The sequence below is a fragment of the Trichosurus vulpecula genome, chromosome 2 (genome assembly GCF_011100635.1).
Source record: "Trichosurus vulpecula isolate mTriVul1 chromosome 2, mTriVul1.pri, whole genome shotgun sequence".
In the NCBI taxonomy this organism is placed as follows: Eukaryota; Metazoa; Chordata; class Mammalia; order Diprotodontia; family Phalangeridae; genus Trichosurus; species Trichosurus vulpecula.
Window position 1 is genome coordinate 451,968,564 of NC_050574.1, and position 18,300 is coordinate 451,986,863.

General features: G+C 40.1%; 1 protein-coding gene across 2 annotated transcripts; it reads right to left on the bottom strand.

Annotated features, from left to right (window-relative positions):
• Positions 1-597: 597 nt before the first annotated feature.
• On the bottom strand, positions 598-4,407 carry SAT1 (spermidine/spermine N1-acetyltransferase 1). Of its 2 annotated transcripts, XR_005009621.1 has the most exons (7): positions 4,131-4,404; positions 3,370-3,421; positions 3,192-3,275; positions 2,662-2,771; positions 1,462-1,563; positions 1,292-1,332; positions 598-1,141 (listed from the first exon to the last, which is right to left on the bottom strand). XR_005009621.1 is itself a non-coding variant. In XM_036746916.1 (6 exons), exons 1-6 carry the CDS (start codon positions 4,194-4,196, stop codon positions 971-973), a joined length of 516 nt encoding a protein of 171 aa, XP_036602811.1. In that variant the 5' UTR covers positions 4,197-4,407; the 3' UTR covers positions 598-970. The 2 variants fall into 2 exon arrangements, 1 of the variants encoding a protein (XP_036602811.1); XM_036746916.1 differs by lacking the exon at positions 2,662-2,771 and having other exon boundaries at positions 4,131-4,407.
• Between the last annotated feature and the right edge of the window lie 13,893 nt (positions 4,408-18,300).

Sequence of the window (18,300 nt, forward strand, 5' to 3'; positions counted from 1 at the left end):
CCCAGAGGGAAAAGTGTCTTTGTGGCTGTGGAACAGAGAAAACTGTTACCCCATCTCCCCCATCTTGAGGAGTGAAGCCTTTCCTACATACCCTCTAGAAAATTGTCCATGAAAGACTGGTCTGAGGGAAGTTCACTCACCTTAAATAAATTAGATTCTAACAATATTAATGGATGTGTTTACAACATATACATATTAACATTATATATGTACATGTATATACGTGTGTGTGTGTGTGTGTGTGTGTATCTTGGAGTTAGGAAGAATTAACTCTAAGACCTAAGTCATACTAGCCATGGCCATACCATCACGAACCCCTAACCTCTCAGTAGCCAACCCCCTAAGCCAGACTGCCGATCTTTGTAGTGGAAGGTACATGCCAGCTGTGCCCTACACCAGTGTTACTGAATAAGGTCTGGACCAAAAAAATCCCGGATTATGTGTAAGGTGGAAATGGTACTAGTTGGACTTTTAGCTATCTAATTTGTGTGCTTTGCTTTAGTTTCCTTTTTCTTTGTTAATAATGTACTCTTGTGGAAAAAAGAAACAAAAATCCATAGAAATTATTGAAAAAGAAGACACCCAACCAGGCTGCAATTAAATTGAAGACTAGTTTATTTTTTAAAAAAAGACAAACAGAAACTCTATGTACCAGTGTGTACATTGTACACATTTAAATGACTCACAAGAATGAAGTTTTATTCATTTACATTTTAAGATGACACCACCTTGTTCATCAGAAGATGCTCACAGAAAAGTGCGATTCCAAACCGCCCACAGACCTGATGTTTTAGCACCAGACCCAAGGAACAAACATGCTACAACGTCACTGGTAATAAAGCTTTTGAATGAGTGCTCATGCTATGACTTGACTACAGAACAGGATAGAAAGCAAGAAGTTGAGAATTTATTCTATGAAGACTGGTTCAGGAATGGAACTTGTCCCCATTAATGCTAGCACTAGCACTTTTCACTCCTCTGCTGCCATTTTTACTAAGAACTCCTTATCGATCTTGAAAAGTCTCCATCCTTCCTCACTGGACAGATCGGAAGCCCCTCTTCTCTTGTAGAACTGGATAGATGGCTCATTCCATTCAGCCACTAAGAAGTGCATGCTGCTACATCGGCATTTGACTGCAACCTGTTATAGGGATTGTGTTTAAAAAACAAAACAAAATGAAAACCCAACAATGAACTGGCTTCCCAACACCCTCTGTTGAAAATTATTTCAGGGACTCTGCTCAAATTTCAGAATCCTTAAAGACTGAAGAATACAAAGAAAGTGACTTACCTGACTTAGGTTCTTCAGAATTTCAGAACCAATGCCAAACCCTAGGAAAGATCAGGAGACAGTTGTTCAAATAATGGTCATTTTAAAAAGCGGGGGCGGGGGGAGGAATGGATGGAGAAATACCTCCTAAATCACATTTTTTAGGCATACAAGCTTTAAGTCCTCCATACCTCTGAACTCACTCATCACAAAGAAGTCTTCAAGATACAACAGTTTCCCAATCCATGGGTCATATGTAAAGTAGTACATAGCAAAGCCAACAATGCTGTATCCTGGAACAGAGGATCATAGAATTTTAGTAAAAAATAACAGGAAAAAAGTCCATAGCACTTGTAGCCACACACTCAGAATGTTTACAGGTTTTAAAATTTTACATGCATGGATCTGAAAACTAAGCTGCTATCAACAGTCTCTGCATGCAGCTATCAGCTGTTGTTATGCTAGAACAGTATGGTCCATTGTTAGGCTACTCTGCTGTTCTCAGGAGTTTGCAAGAAGCACACATTAGAGCTGGAGGCAGGAGAAGAATTCTGATATCTCTGAATAACATCTTTGTCTATGCATGACCCACTCTGCAATCTCCTGGACCCCTCACAGAAACTTTGACAGTTTTAATGCTTGAGAGAGCTGAGCTGCTATGACCTTTATGTAAACACAGACATTATTCACAACCTACTGAGTTACTGGTATGTCCACTTACGGAATATAAATCGGGTTTACACGGCAGTTCAGAATATTATTAAGTACAAGTTCGTGAACTCTACTTCCTTGAGGTCAGAATACCATGCCAGTAGCTTCAGCTAATTCAAGAACCTTTTTTTCCAATTTACATGTTTTCCAATTTACTCTCCCCAGGTTTTCAAGGCACAAGAGGCAGATAAACAGTGCTAAATAACTATCTTGTACCTCCCATCAGCAAGCACTTCACCCTTAATCCTCTACCAGGCAGGTGAAAGTGCTGCCTATTTCTTCCCTTTACCTTAAATAACAGATTTCTGGGGGAAAAAAGAATCACAGAATTCCACCCCCCCCCCCAAAAAACCTCTCCTAACTTGAACAGCTTCCTCCCCATCCCCACTGCTCCACCCCCACCTTCAAAGAGAGCTTCCCTTTTTATCTGGCTTCCAAACAAGAGGAGCCAGCAACTCCAAGCAGCTGACTTAACTCTTTTAGAATTTGCCAGTAATCCCAAAGGCTTCCAAGTTAGTCGTCAAATTAAACAATTTTAGTCACTTCACCCTGACTGGTAAACACAGACAGGAAGAGAGCATAATGGAGTTTCTGATCTACCGTGTTATTATTTTGTTTTGTTTTTTGTTTTTGTTTGTTTTACACTGTGTGGGAAGAGGACTTGTCCCTCTAGGCCTTACCTCATTTATCATGATCATCTACTTTATTGAGTAACGGATCTTTTAGTTACCTCCCCGCCCATCCATGTACACGGAAGGGCCATGTACATGGCGAAGCTAGAGACTGTAACCTGAAGATTGGGACAAATTAAAGAAAAAATGTGATTCAACACGATTACAGAAAAAGGTTATGTTAGGGTCAAACAAAAAGAACCATTTTATGAAACTGAATTACAGCAAATGACATCATACCCAGCTTTCCGGGGGAATATGTAGGGCATTTCGCTGACAAACACCTCTTTTAACTCACCCTATTTTTAGAACGGCACTATATCAGCTTTTTTGGTTTTTCTAGTTTCGACACCTGATTGCCTTATTTCTCGCCACCTTCTCAAAAGCACACTCAACTTTCTGCAATAGCCAACAGTTCTAAGCAAAAACTAGGCAACATATCAACATCCTGTCTCTTTCTGATTACCTACTGGGGTGGGGGGGATGGGAAGAAAGAGGGGGAAGAGGAAGAACTGGACTGATGGGCCAAAATTGGTTACCTTCGGGTGTCCAATGCTCTTTTGGCACTTCTGCAACCAGACACTGGTAGAAAGGGTGCTCTCCAAACCCATCTTCAAGCAGATCTACAAGAAAGGCCAACAGGGACAGAGATAATGGCTAATGGCTATGGTGAAGGCCACCAAGGCTGTTAGACAAACCTCATTTCCAGTGAGTTACCTTTTTCAGTTAGCACGACTTGTTCCTCCATTTCTTCATATTTAGCTAGTTCCTAGTAAGAGCAGAGAGAGAAAAGAGAAGAAAAAAACGCGTAAGAATCCGGGGTACTTTTATCTACCATAGAAAGATGAGTCGGCTAGAAAAAGGCAGGGTTATTTCCTCGGCACCTGTAGCGTCAGGACCCAGGCTCAGGGCCAACGCCTCTGCTCTAGGAGGGGGGAGGAGGTCTGGCCAAAAGCAGAACTGGACTGACGCCAGGTTCCTAGTCAACTCCAAACACACGCAACTGACCTGAAACTAAGGGGAAAAAGCCGGAAGCGTAGATTTCAGCCAGAGGAGGGAGGCAGCAAATCCAGCCGCCTCCCGGGTACTGGCGTGGGAGGCGCGGTGCGCCGGCTATAGACAAGCGCCAGGTGGGGGGCATGGAAAGTGCTGGCTTGGAGGAGTCCGGGCCCTCCTAACTTTGATTCCTATCGGTCACTTAGTACCTTTCGCTTGCATTTCTAACTCTAGAACTTAGCACCGTGCCGGACATAAAAATCTTTCTTCTTTTCTGTCTTTCTCTTTTTTTTTCTCTGTGACTTAGGCCAACACATTTGGCCATCTCAGGAAACTGGGTCTCAGTTTCCTCAGCTGTTTAAGACAAAGGACGGGGAAAGGAGGGGAGAGCACTGGGAATCTAGAGTCCTCGCCAGTTCTCAAGTCCAAGGACGCGGGTAACTAAACAAACATCCCGCGGCGGGAGGCGCGCCCCGGGCTACCTTGATCAGCCGGAGAATGTCACTGCAGTCGGTGGGCGTGGCGGAGCGGATCACGAAATTAGCCATTTTCGTCTTTTGCTCTTCTTCCCTTTGCGGACTAGGCCCCTGTACTTGAACAGCAGGAGGAGGTGGTTCCTCATTCGTCTCCCGGGAGCTTCCTCTACCTAGTCAGGCTGGCAGCATGACCCGGGGCCCGGCGAAGAACGAAGAAAGGGGTCTCTCCAGAGGCTCGGCGGACTCGAGGAGCAGCCAGCTGCGGAGCAGTCGTACAACCTCTGGCTGCTGCCTGGGACCCTGCATTTACAGAGGAGCTGGCCCCGCCTGCGGGCTCCACCTCGACCAATGGGACCAGCCCAACCCTAGATAGGCGGAGCTCTCTCTCTCTTTCTCTCTCTCTCTCTGACCCGCCCCCCCCCCCCCCCCCCCCGCCCCACCCTAGGCCGTTCGCGTCCAGCCTGCCCAGCCTAGCTCCTCCTCTGCACCTCCCTCGGACTCCTTCTTCCCTTCCGGGGGCTGTCGTAATCATCCTTGCGATGGGAAGGAAACCTGACCAGTCCTGAAGCATTCCCGAGCCGCGATCTGGAAGCGCCGCCTAGTGTTCTCGAAGCTCGTGGCTGGAGCTTGAACTCGAGCAGAATTTCAACTTTTTTTTCAGAGAACACAGATTTCATTTCTCACATCTCCTTTACCCAGCGAGGAAAACCAAACTAAACCTTGTTTTTATTTATTTTGAACATTGGTTTTTAAAAAAGATTTGAATTTCGAATTCACTCCCTTCCCCCCTCCTCCACCCATTGTGAAGGCAAGAAAAGTGATGTCAGTTGTACGTGTGAAATCATACAAAACATTTCCGTATTAGCCGTGTCGCAAAAAAGCAAGACAAACAAAGTGGAAGAAAATATGCGTCAGTCTGCCCTCAGACCTCATCAGTGCTTCCCCGGGACGTGGGGAGTATTTCTCGTCATAAATCGTAAAACAAAACCTTGTACCAAATATGCATATTCAAGAAAAACAAAATTCCGACATTGTCCAAAAATATGTCTCATTCTGCACCCTGTCTATCATCTCTCTGTTAGGAGAAGGATACCTTGTTTCACCATCGGTTCTCCGGAATTATGGTTGATCTTTGTTTGTACTGATCAGAGTTCTTAAGGTTTTCAAAGTTGTTTATCTTTACAATGTTGCTATTGCATAAATCGTTCTCCTGGTTCTGCTTTCTTCCTTCTGTATCTTCCTTCCCTCTTTCACCCTCACCATGAAACTCATCTCTCTCTCCTCTCTCCCCCTCCCCTCCCCCTCCTCCTCCCCCCCCCCCTCTCCCTCTCCCTCCCTCCCTCCTTCCCCCCCTCCCTCTCCCTCTCCCTCTCCCTCCCTCCCTCCCTCCCTCCCTCCCTCCCCCTCTCCCTCTCCCTCCCTCCCTCTCCCTCTCCCTCTTTTCCTCCCTCCCTCTCCCTCTCCCTCTCCCTGTCCATTTCCCTCTCCCTCTCCACCCCTTCTCAATATCTATTAGGAGGTCTGGATCTCATAAACTCAGTAAGTAGGGGGTCAGAGTAGACAGGGAAAAAATATCCTAGGAAGGGGAGAGAAGACAGGAAAAAGGAGACAGGCTGCTCTTGAACTCTAGGTATAGGTTTCAAAGTGCAGACACTACAATGCAATTAGATAGAGAAGGGACCAATTACCTCCTTTTATTACTCTCTTATCCTGTGCTGTTTTGATGTCCTCTAAACTTAAGCCAGAATGACCTGCAACTGACACTTTGGGACTCCAAGCTTTCCTGGGACCAGTGAAAAGTAAAAGACAGTCCCAAACACTACACTACTATAAAGAAATGTGTTCTTCCACTCCCCTCCCCATAGGATCATAGATCTAGAACAGGCAGGGGGTGGGCTCAGAGAGCATCTGGTTCAATCCCTTTTCCTAACAGTCACCCAATGAGAGTTTACTTCCAAACCTCACCGTTTCTCAGAGGAGAGTGTCACCAAGAGGATGCTGTAGGTGAGGACTAAAGCCTAAGCAATGAAAAACTGAGCTGGAGATCTAGAGAGTTGCTTAGACAATGTAGGTCTAAGGTGAATGTGAAATCTGTTAAGCAGTCCCACTAAATGCCTTTACTTTCAGGAGAATATTGTTAAGAGGATTTATGTTTTCTTACTTATGTAGGCTTACGAGTCTTTAGTGTTTTAAGCATTTTCTCTGGTGGAGACAATAAACCGTTGTCTTACAACTGATATTTGTACAGAGAGTAACTTTTTTGGAAAGGACACTTCTACTACTTTGCTGAGACCTCCCCATACATCAGCTTTGGTTTTAGAGATTTCACTGAAGTTAATCTACATCAAAGATGAAAAAGAGGAACAGGACCCCGACCTCCCCCTTTCTTTTTTAGTGTACAGGACCACTCCCAGAATGAACCTGGTCTATATGAATCCAGAGCCGAAGCCTCTTGTGGAAGACGACCACCTGGGCCACTAGTCACAACAAAAAGTGGGCCTTTTCAAAATTCCAGATTTCAAGAACCTTCCTAAGTCCACAGTTGGGTCAGAGTATCCAGGGGCTAATTGATCATTTGTACTATGGGGCAAGCTGCTTAAGACAAATGAAAATTGGTCCATCACTGAGGCAATCTCCTGAGGACTTCCTGTGTCATTTAATAAAGGAGAATCTAGTGAGGAAAGAGATCCTTTAAGAAAAAAATGGACCCTACCAATCTAGATCCAATTTCTGTTTGGGAACAGTGGGGATAGGAGTTTCAAGGTATATTGTAAATATTTGAAGGGAATAAGTTAGTAACACCTATAGATTAGAACTGCTCAGTGAAGAAGTCAATTCATAGTCGTCAGGACCCCCACGCCAAAACCACTCCTCTCTTTTCACACTTCCGTTAGGACATGCATTGTTTTCCAGAGCTAAGGCCCAGCAAGCTGTGCCCTGCGCTTGGCATAGTAACAGTTCTTTGCGCTCAGCCTCTGGAAGAATGGTGCTGCAGCTAAACCACAGAACTACCTCAAACCAGCCCCAGGTGGTCCCTGAGCTTGGGCAAGCACCTGCAGGAATTACCTTCTGGTCCGGAAGCCCTACTATGAATAGACTTTTTGTCACCAGGCAAGCTTGCCACATTGTTGCTGTTACACCTCACTGCTTTGTCTAGCCACCTCTGTATACATCCAGGATTAGCCTCTTTGCTTTGGGCTTCCTTGATCTTAGACCAGGCCCCAGAATGCATTTCAAGTTTCCCTCCTCCAGTGGAATAAAAAAGGCTTTTTGCCTATAACCTGTGAGGTCTTTGGTATTTTGTTTTATTTTATTTTTCAGAGTTGACAGTTGGTGTAAAGCTTTTTACTATAACCTCTGCGGGCTCTTTGGTAATTTATTTTTCAGAACTGACGAGGCATATGCCTAACAAAGGGATTTCTGGGTCAAAGATATGAACTTTTCAGTCACTTTCTTAGCCTAATTGTAAATTACTTTCCAAAATGGTTGGACTAGGGCAGAGTCAAGATGGTGGAATGGGAATCAGCATTTTTGCCTAGGTTTCTCAATACACCTTTTCCACAACAACTTAGAAAATGCGCTAAACTGAATTCTGATCAGGAAAGCCAAGAAAAGTCACAGTGAATCATTTTTTTTTCCTGTTCAAGGCAGCTTAGGAAGACAAAAAGAGGGTTCTGTTAACTCTAGTGTGGGGGTTGTCCAGAGCAGCAGCATTATGGTAGTGGCATCAGCACCAGGATGGGAGCAAGCACAGAGACATTAAGAGATCCTGGGGGACCCCAGAACTAGTGCCGGGAGCAGGAAGGGGTGTCATCTGGCAGCTTTGTCACCTATTACCCAGTTCCAGGCCATAGATTCAAGGGGAATAGGAGCAGCCTCTGCCAAGCATAGGGTCCTGGCTGAGTGTTGTTCAGTTGTGTCCAACTCTTTGTCACCTCATTTGGGGTTTTCTTGGCAAAGATACTGGAGTGGTTTGCCTTTTCTTTCTCCAGCTCATTTTACAGATATGGAAACTGAGGCACACAGAGTTAAGTGACTTGCTCAGAGTCATGCAGCTAGTAAGTATCTGAGGCCAAATTTGAACCAAGGAAGATGACTCCAGACTAAGTACTCTCTCCACAGTGCCTGCCATGTAGTTGCCCACTACTCCAGTAGCCTGAGAACCAATTTAATCTCTCAAGAATGTTGTAATGGGGAGGAGCTGAGTTAACACTTATCAGAATTACTTTACCTTTGTCTTGTGACCCAAATCACATGTCTTGTTTGTGGTTAAGGGGATTCAGAAGGGGAGGTCTAAACAATCATAATATCAAAGTGGTGTCAAAGGGTTTTTGCTTTTTATCTAATCAGGAGAAGGCACACCTATGTTTTGTTTTGTCATTTTGTTAATCACTATAAAAATCACTATAAAATGTTAGCCCTTACTCAGTCTTTCACTACTGAAGAGTCATTACCCAATTTATTGGCCACTGCTAGCCTAGCTAATAAATTGATCCTGCTCAGATCTTTGCTGCTTCTACCACAACAGCATAATCGACCACATTAACAACAAAAACAGCAAAAATCATCTGATTATTTCAACAGATAGAGAAAAAGCTTTTGGCAAAATACAACACCCATTCCCGTCTAACTGCCAAAACACACACAGGAATTATATGAACAAAAATATAAAATACTTTTCACACAAATAAAGACAAATGCAAATTAGAGAAATGCTCAAATGCTCATAAGTTGGCAGAGCAAATATAATAAAAATGACACTACCCAAGTTTATTTGCTTATTCCGTGACATACCAATCAATTTACAAAATTATGTTATAGAGCTAGAAAAAAAATCATAACAAAATTAATCTGGAGGAACAAAAGGTCAGGAATATCAAGGAAATCAAAGGCAAAAAGGAGAAAGGGGGCTAGCAATAACAGGTCTTGAACCATACTACAAAGCTGTAGTCCTCAAAACAATTTGGTGCTAGATAAGAAATAGAGAGGTTGATTAGTGGAATAAATTAGGTACATAATATACAGAAGTAAGTGACCACAGTAACCTACTGTTTGATAAGTCCAGAGATCCCAACTATTGGGACAAGAACTTACTATTTGCAAAAACTGCTGGGAAAATTGAAAAGCATTCTGACAGAAAATGGGCATAGACCAATATCTCCCACCATATATCCTGCCAAAAAATGAATATAAAAATGATTTAGGCATAAAGGGTGATATCATAAACAAATTAGTGGAGCACACATAAGGTCAAACTTTATGGATAGGGGAAGAGTTTGTGACAAAACATGGGATAGAGAGGTTCACAGGAAATAAAATGGATAATTTCTATTACATAAAATTAATAAGTTTTATACAAAGAAAACTAATTCAGCTAAAATTAAAAGAAAAACAGAAAACTTATAAAGAATCTTTGCAGCAAGTTTTTCTGATAAAGGTCTCAATTCTAGGTTATACAGGGAAATGAACCAAATTTATAAAAATAAAAAATATTCCTCAATTGATAAATTGTCAAAGGATATGAACAGGCAGTTTTTGGAGGAAAAAATCAAGGCTACCAATAGCCACATGAAAAATGCTCTAACTCACTAATAATTAGAGAAATGAAAATTAAAACAATTCTGAGGTACCATCTCATATCTGTCAGATTTGCTAAGACGACAAAAAAGAAAAAGGATAATGCTGGAGGGGATGTGAGAAAATAGGGTACTCTGATACACAGTTTGTGGAGCTGTGAACTAGTCTAACCATCCTGGAAAAGCAATTTGCCCCCAAATTTATTAAACTATATATACTCTTTGACATAGGAACATGGCTACTAGGTTTATACCCCAAAGAGATCAAAGAAAAAAGAAAAGGCCCCATGTGTATAAAAATATTTGTAGCAGCTCTTTTTGTGGCAGGAAAGAATTAGAAACTGAAGTGATGCTCATCAATTGGGCAATGGTTGAACAAGATATGGTGGAATAATACTATTGAGCTGCAAAAATGATAAGATAATCTTGGGAAGACTTTTATGAACTAATGCAAAGTTAAATGAGCAGGATCAGGGAAATGGTTTCTACAATAACAGCAATGTTAAAAATGAAAATGAAACTCTGGTAGGCTTAGTAATTCTAATCAACACAATTTCAAAGGACTCATGATGAAACATGTTCTCTATTTCTAGAAAGAGAATAGATGGAAACATTTTTCTATTTCTTCTATTTTTTGCTTTTTTCCCCTTAAAACATGACTAATGTGGAAATTTGTTTTGTATGTCTGTACCTATTTGTGATAGGTTTTCTTTTCTTTTCTTTTTTGGCTTTTATGTTTAATGTCCTCTTGGTAATATTGTGTTCTTCATAATCTTTTTTTTCTTCCACTTAATAGTATTTTATTTTTTCCCTTTACATGTAAAGATAGTTTTCAACATTCACTTTTATAAAATTTTGAGTCCCCAATTTTTTTCTCCCTCCCTCCCTTCCCACCCCCCTCCCCACCCCAAGACAGTAAGCAATCTGATATAGGCTATGCGGGTACAATCATTTTAAACATATTTCCACATTAGTCATGTTGTGAAAGAAAAATCAGAACAAAAGGGAAAAGCCATGAGAAAGAAAAATCAGAACAAACACAAAGAAAATAGTATGCTTTGGTCTGCATTTAGACTCCATAGTTCTTTCTCTGGATGTGGATAGCATTTTCTGCCAAATCTTTTTTTTTTTTTTGGAGGGGGGAAGGCAGGGCAATTGGGGTTAAGTGACTTGCCTAAGGTCACAGAGTTAGTAAGTGTGTCAAGTGTCTGAGGCCATATTTGAACTCAGGTCCTCCTGACTCCAGGGCCGGTGCTCTACTCACTGCACCACCTAGCTGCCGGTGGTTAGCATTTTCCATCATGAATCTTTTGGAATTGTCTTAGATCATTGTATTGCTGAGAAGAGCTAAGTCTATCATAGTTGGTCATGGCACAACGTTGCTGTTACTTTGTATGATGTTCTCCTGGTTCTGCTCCCTTATCTCTGCATTAGTTCATGTAAGTCTTTCCAGGTTTTTCTGAAATCTGCCTGCTCATTATTTCTTATAGCACAATAGTATTCCATATAACGGGTTTTCAATGGATGGAGGAAGGGGTGGAGAAGAGGAGAGAATTTGGATTTGGAAAATAAAAGAAAATTGAATTAAAAGAAAGTTGGACCAATTCACCGTTCTACCAAGAGTGTATTAATATACCTGTCTTTCCACAACAGTGACTCTTCTCATCTTCTCTCATCTGTGCATGTTTTCTGGGTGTGAGGTAAACAGAGTTGTTTTGATTTGAATTTCTCTTTTATTAGTGACTTATGACATTTTCCAGTGGTTGTGTGCTTAAAAGATAGGAATGGTTTTCAAAAGAATTCTTACTATAAATGACATTCCCACTCCAAATCATTGAGTAAAAGAAACATAAATGAAAAATATTTTGAGATTTTACTTCTTGCAAACTGGCAAAGATTATGAAAGATGGGAACAGCAATGTTGAAGAGCCTGGGAGAAGATAATTATAGTGATGTACTTAGTATTGGTGGAGCTATGAAAAAGTCCAACCTTTCTGGATTTCAGTTTGGTATCATATGAGAAAAATGACTAAACCATTCACAGCCCTTGACTCAAAGATCTAACCACTGGGCACACACTTCATGGAAGAAAATGACCAAAAAAAAGGTACAATATGTAGAGAAATATTAACAGCATCATTCTTTGTAGTAACAAGGAATTGGCAACAAAATTGACCCTTCAAGAGCTGTGGTATGTAAATGAAATGGAATATTGTAGTGTCATAAGAAATTATAACCACGAAGAATTCAGAGAAATGTGAGATTTTTCATGAATTGATGCAGAGTAATATAAGCAAAACCAAGAGAACAATATATGCCATAATTACAACAACATAAATGAAAAGATTATTAGAATGAAGTTGGACTGAGAAAAAACATGGAAGGGCCTAGAAAACCAGATAGTAAAATAAATTTTAAAAGATACTCTCATATAGTCTGAATGCAGATGGAAGCATACTATTAGCTGTCCTTTTGTTTTGTTATGTTTCTTCTTTCTTGTGGTTCCTCTCATTAGTTCTAATTCTTCTTTACATCATCACTAATGTGAAAATATGCTTAATATGAATGTATAAGTAGTGTCTATATCAGATTGCACACAGAGGGAAGAGGAGAGGGACAGGGAGAAAATTTAAAACTCAAAATTTTATGGAAGTGAATGTTGAAAATTAAGAATAAATTAATTATATATAAAAAAAGAAACCCTATTATAACAGTTTCTCTTTTTCCTCTAACAGTAAGTTCCTCAAATGCCTGTGTTTTTCTTATTCCAAATTGTTATATGTATATAGGTGCTGGGTAGAAACCACCACACCCCATTTTAGTTTTCACACCTTAAGGAGGTAATCAATCAATCACTCTTAGGCCTTAGAAGTGCTAAAAGGCCTCCAAACTAAGAAGATGTGTATTAGGAGGGCAGAGTTTATAATCTCAAAGAAGATCATAAACATGTCTGAAAGGTTCGGAACCGTCGGATATAAGAAACTCTCAAAGTAGAAGGTAGAAGAATCAAAACATATATTTAGGCTCCACAGTAACCAACCCATGAACCAGCAACCCCATTTTGATATATTGATCAAAAGCTTCCAGGCCCAATAAGTACGCCTTGAAAGAGTAACCAGGAGGCTACAGAGAAGCATGATTGCGTAAAGCAAAATCATGCTTCCCCCTCTATGGTAAAAAGATTACCCACTGGCCTGAAGTCTTTGTTCAGCTTCCTCCCGTAGGTCAGCTCTGCTACTGGCAGCTCCTGCTTCGGCCGTGGCTGTGGCTGTGGCTGTAGCAGCCTCTGGCTCCAACGGGAGCTGCTTTTAACCATCCAGCTTCTGCGGGGGGGGGGGGGGGGGGGGGGGGGGGGGGGGGGGGGGGGGGGTAAGGTACGCCGGGGAAAGCACAGGTTCTTTCAATCTGCTTAAGCAAGGTGAAGGGGTTGACCGGGAAAGCACAGGTTCTTTCCATCAGCTTAAGCAAGAGAAGCAAGGTGAAGGGGCCGACAAGCTTACTCCAGTCCAACATACAAACAGCATTCAGTTCAGGGGAAAAAGCCAAACTAGTCAAGGGCACTTGTTGACTAAGTGCTAAGGAGCCCATTTTTGGTTGCCAATACAAGATGTTGCACAGGAATATGTTTGGATAGGCCGAAGAAGCTTGGCTACACCTCAGGGATAATCTATAATTATTAAGTGGGTTAAGAAGGGAACAAATTCCAGAAATTGGAGGAGTGTGACAACCTAGCTGAAACTCCTGAAAAGCAACTATTTTGTAGGGGTTGGGGGATGATATGAAGGAAGGAGGAAGGAGGAAAAATGTTGGCCTCAGCTTTGAACTTGGCTCTGTGTCCTTGTTCTCTCCTAGCCTTTCAGAAAAACCTAGGAAGACTTATATTAACTGACAAAAAGTGAAATGAGCAGAACCAGGAGAACAATGTACATAGTAACATAGTAACAGCAATGTGGTAAAGATAATCAACTGTGAAAAACTTAGTAACTGATCAATACAATGATCCACCACAGTTCAAAAGGACTCATGATAAAAAAATGCTATCCACCTCCGGCTAGAGCACTGATAGACTCAGAGTGCAAAGCACATTTTTTTGTCTTTATTTTTCTTGCTTTTTTTTTTTTTAAATTATTTATTTTTCCCGAGTTACAGGTAAAAACAATTTTAACATTTGTTTATAAAACTTTGAGTTCCAAATTCTCTCCCTTGCTCCCTCCCCACCCCCACCCCCAGCCCCCCATTGAGAAGGCAAGTACTTTGATATATAGGTCATACATGTGTAGCCACGTAAAACATATCCATAATAGTCATGTCTTGCTTTTTTTTCAGAACACGCATAATGTAGAAATATATTTTGCATGACTTTATACACATGTATTTCTTGCCTTCTTAATGAGGAAGGGAAGGGGTGGAGGGAGGAGAGAATTTTGAACTAAAAATGATAATACAATTGAAAAAAAAAATCACTCCAACTTCTCTGAAATACCCTTAGAGCTCTAAGAGAGAAGTGCAGTCAGCCTAACTCTAGCAACCTAATTCATCTGTGAGAGTGGGAGTTGGGCTGAGAGTATCTCAGAACTACATGAACTACATGTATGCCAATGCTTAAGTGATTCTTTGTGCCAATATATGACAGGTGTAAGCAAAGACAGTAGTTCATGGACTGACTCAGAGAGACTTTAAGGTCCACTGCTGATTCTTTTACTCTCCCACAGCACCTAGGAGTCACTCAATTAATGGCTTTCCCTGTGTATTCAATGACCCCCAAAACCGATGATTTGGAAAGATTCTAGCAGAGGGATAGTGCAGGGTAAACTATTACTGCCTCAATGTACCAAGCCTGGAAGACTTTCTTCTGCTGTGACTACTGACCTCCTTGGTTTTCTTTAAGTCCTAATGAAAATTCTTCTTTTACAGGAAGACTTCCCCAACCCCTCTTAATTCCAGTGCTTTCCTTCTGTTCATTAATTCCTATTTATCCTATATATGCCTTGCCTTGTATTTATTTATTTGCATATTGTCTGCCCCATTAGATTGTAAGCTCCCTGAGGGTAAGGACTTTTGCCTCTTGTATCTCCAGCTCTTAACACAGTGCCTGGAACATATTAGGTACTTAATAATGATTTGTTGATTGTTTTGAAGATGTTCTACACCTTTCAAGCCAGATGCTATACTTCTTTAAATCACATATCTATCTATCTATCTATCTATCTATCTATCTACTATTTAAGGTGGTATTTTTTTAGCTACAAGTGCCATTCTGTAATATCGTAGTATCTTAGATTTAGAGCTACAAGATAGTTCAACCCCTGAATTGGGCAGATGAGGAGCCAGAAGCCCAGGGAGGCTTGCCTAAGGTCACACAGGTAGTAAGTCATAGGGGCAAGATTTGAACCCAGGTCCTCTGATTCTCAATCCTGTGCCCTTTCCTTGGCATTATATTGCCACTACCTTTCTTTTGCCTATATAAACAAAGTGATCCACTTACTAGAGAAGTACAGATTGCTACATAGCTATTATATTCCTCCTTACACTTCTGTCCTCTGTAGGCCAGCATTGGTACCTCAAGGGAAAAAAAAGGTCACTACTTAAAACAAAGGCTTTATTGTCTTTTTAACAAAAGAACATGTCTTCAGACCAATTCTCTTATTAGAGGTCAGAGATACACTATTAGGGGAAAGGAATACTGTACATTAAAGCTTTGCAGATCTTTAGCTGCAGAGGTTCCCAAAGTGGGCGATATCACCCCACCCTCCACCCCGAGAAGGGAGGGGGTGGCTCTGGAATGATGGGGGGTGGTAGTAGCCTTTGGTGCAATTGAGGGGCATTGAATAAAAATAAGGGGGCAGTGGAAGCATAAGGAAAGAAGAGAAGAGAAGAAAATTTTGAAGAACTGTTTGCACATGTTTCATCTGCTATGTAACAAAGTTAAAGTTGTACTGATTACATTATTTTCCAAATAAATACACAAAATGCAAATTATAACTGATCAGTGGTCAAGTCTGCCAACAGGTCTTAACAAGCAAGTGTTGGCAGGTGAGTGTACAACATATTGTCAGGAAGTCCAACAGGCATTGGCAAGAATATGTGAGTGTAATGACTTGTTTACAATACAATATTATATGATTACATGGCACAATATTCATCATCAAAGTTGCAATGCAGGAAAAACCTCACAAATTTACAATAAATTATTAAGTTTAAGATGCATTATTTTTAAAAATAATATATTTTTAAATGATGCAAATTTTAAAAAAATGTTAAATGGTTAAAGAAAGTAGATTTCCAGGATGAGAGCGCTATTTTTTTTTTTTTTGAAAAGAGGTTGGTAAGCCAAATAAGTTTGGAAACCTCTGACTTAAAGGAAACTACTAGCCAATTCTATATTTTACTTTCAAAATTTTTTTAAAATTTATTTTAAACTTAAATAGAAAATGAGAAAAGTAAAAGAAAAATGCCATGTACATAGAAGAACACATGAGAAAGTGATGCAATACAAAATAATGAATTTCCACTTCAAGAAAGCCTATATAATAAATACTACACATTGTTTTCAAAGCTGCCCAACTTTTCTTTGCTTCCTTGTAGTTTTTCTTTTGTTCGCTACTGTGTACTTTTTACTTTATTTTTTTTTCACTCTTCCCCCCAAAGAAGGCTACAATTAATCATGGAGATGTATAATACACACACACACACAAACACATATATACATAGATATCTATAAACATACACCTTTATGTAAGACTGTACTATGTTTATTTCTCCTTGTCATCTGTTTCTCTGAATATGGATAGCATCTTCCTTCATAGATCCTAGTCTTCCTGCGTTTTTCAAAATTAACCAGCTCATCATTTCTTACAGCACAGGAATATTCCAACCCAATTACATTCTATCCCGAGAGATTGCCTATGAAAGTTTTTCCCAATTTTCTGAATTCCTTTTATTATTGGCTGCATAGGTTTCTTTATACAAGAACATTTTAATTTAGTGTTATCAGAATCATCCATTTTACACTTCAACAATGCTCTTATCTTATAAAATAGTTAAAGGTCTGATACTACTGAATCTGCTTCCTTTACATCTTTTTGTCCTGGTTCCTTTGAAACTCCTGACCTTTTGTTCTTCCAAATGAACTTTGTTATTATTTTTTCTAACTCAGTAAAATAATTTTATAGTAATTTATTTGGGATGGCATTAAATAAATAGACTAGTTAGATAAAATTGTCATTTTTTTTATATTGGTTTTACCTACCCATGAACAATTTTCATTTATTTATTTATTATTCAATTATTTAGATATGACTTTATTTGTATAAAAAGTGCTTTATGTTTATGTTCATATAGTTCCTGTGTCTATTTTGGCAGTTATGTTCTCTGATATTTTATACTGTCTAGTTATTTTAAATGGTCCAAAACAATATTAAATAATACTGCTGACATAGTGTAGTTTCCCAATTTTCCCTCTTTTGACTAAAACTGTTTTAGCTTTAACTTTGTCTGAGATAATGATTACCATCCCTGTTTTTTTTTACATAATATACTCTACTCCTGATTTTTATTTTATCTTTGTGTGTATCTCTCATTTTTATAGCATTTCCTGAAAGCAACATGTTGTTGAATTCAAAATTTTAATCTGCTATCAGTTTCCATTTTATGGGTAAATTCATCCCATTCACATTCTAAGCTTTAATTACTTGTTGTATACTTTCCTCCATATATTTCCTCACTATCTCTCTCACCCTATTCCTATCCCTCCTCACTCCTCTGCTTTACTTCTACCCACTACCTTGCTTTCCTATTCCTTAGCTTACCCACTCCTCCAAGAGTCCTTCCCTTATTCTCTCCCCCTTGCCCTCTTATTTATTTCTGAATTTAGAAGACTTTTATACCCTACTAGATATCTATATATGTATATGTATACATGTATGTGTGTGTATATTTCCCTCATTAACCCATTCCTGATGACAGTATTGTTACAGCACTACCTGCCCTCCCCCCCCACTACCTTCTTCCATATACTGTATTTCCCCATGTATAAGACACATCCTTTTCCGAAAAATTTGGTGTCTAAAAATTGGGTGCGTCTTACACAGTGGTTGTAGATTTTTTTACTTGCATTTCCCGCTTTTTTGCACTTGTTGTCTTTACGTTCATTGTTTCACATTTGTTACCGGTATATTAGGTTACGTTTTGCCATGTTCTGCCCAGAAATGGCTCAGAAAAGATTTTCGTATAGTGCTGAATTCAAGTTAAAAGTGATCCAGATTGCAAAAGTGAATGGAAATTGTGCTGCTGAACGTAAGTTTGGTCCTCCTCCAACTGAGGAAACAATCTGAGACTGGCTAAGCAAAGAAGAAACCCTTCTGAAAACTCCACGGCAGAAGAAGGCCATGAGAGGCAAGAGTGAAGAAACCAACTACAGGAGAAGTTTGTACCTGGGTGAAAAGATCCTGGGATAATATCAAGATTGTTGTCAAGTCATTTAAGAAGTGTGGCATTTCAAATGCCATAGATGGAAGTGAGGACAAGGCAATATATGAAGAAGGTGATTTGTCATCAAACAAACACAGATGAGGACAAGCTAATGGATGGGAGTTTTGGCA

Excerpts from the sequence above, each read along its gene's own strand:
- SAT1 (XM_036746916.1), bottom strand. The coding sequence starts at position 4,196 with ATGGCTAATTTCGTGATCCGCTCCGCCACGCCCACCGACTGCAGTGAC. Across the intron at positions 3,276-3,369 it reads AGTCGTGCTAACTGAAAAAG|ATCTGCTTGAAGATGGGTTT; the intron begins GTAACTCACTGG and ends CCTTTCTTGTAG. Across the intron at positions 1,333-1,461 it reads TGTGATGAGTGAGTTCAGAG|GGTTTGGCATTGGTTCTGAA; the intron begins GTATGGAGGACT and ends GATCTTTCCTAG.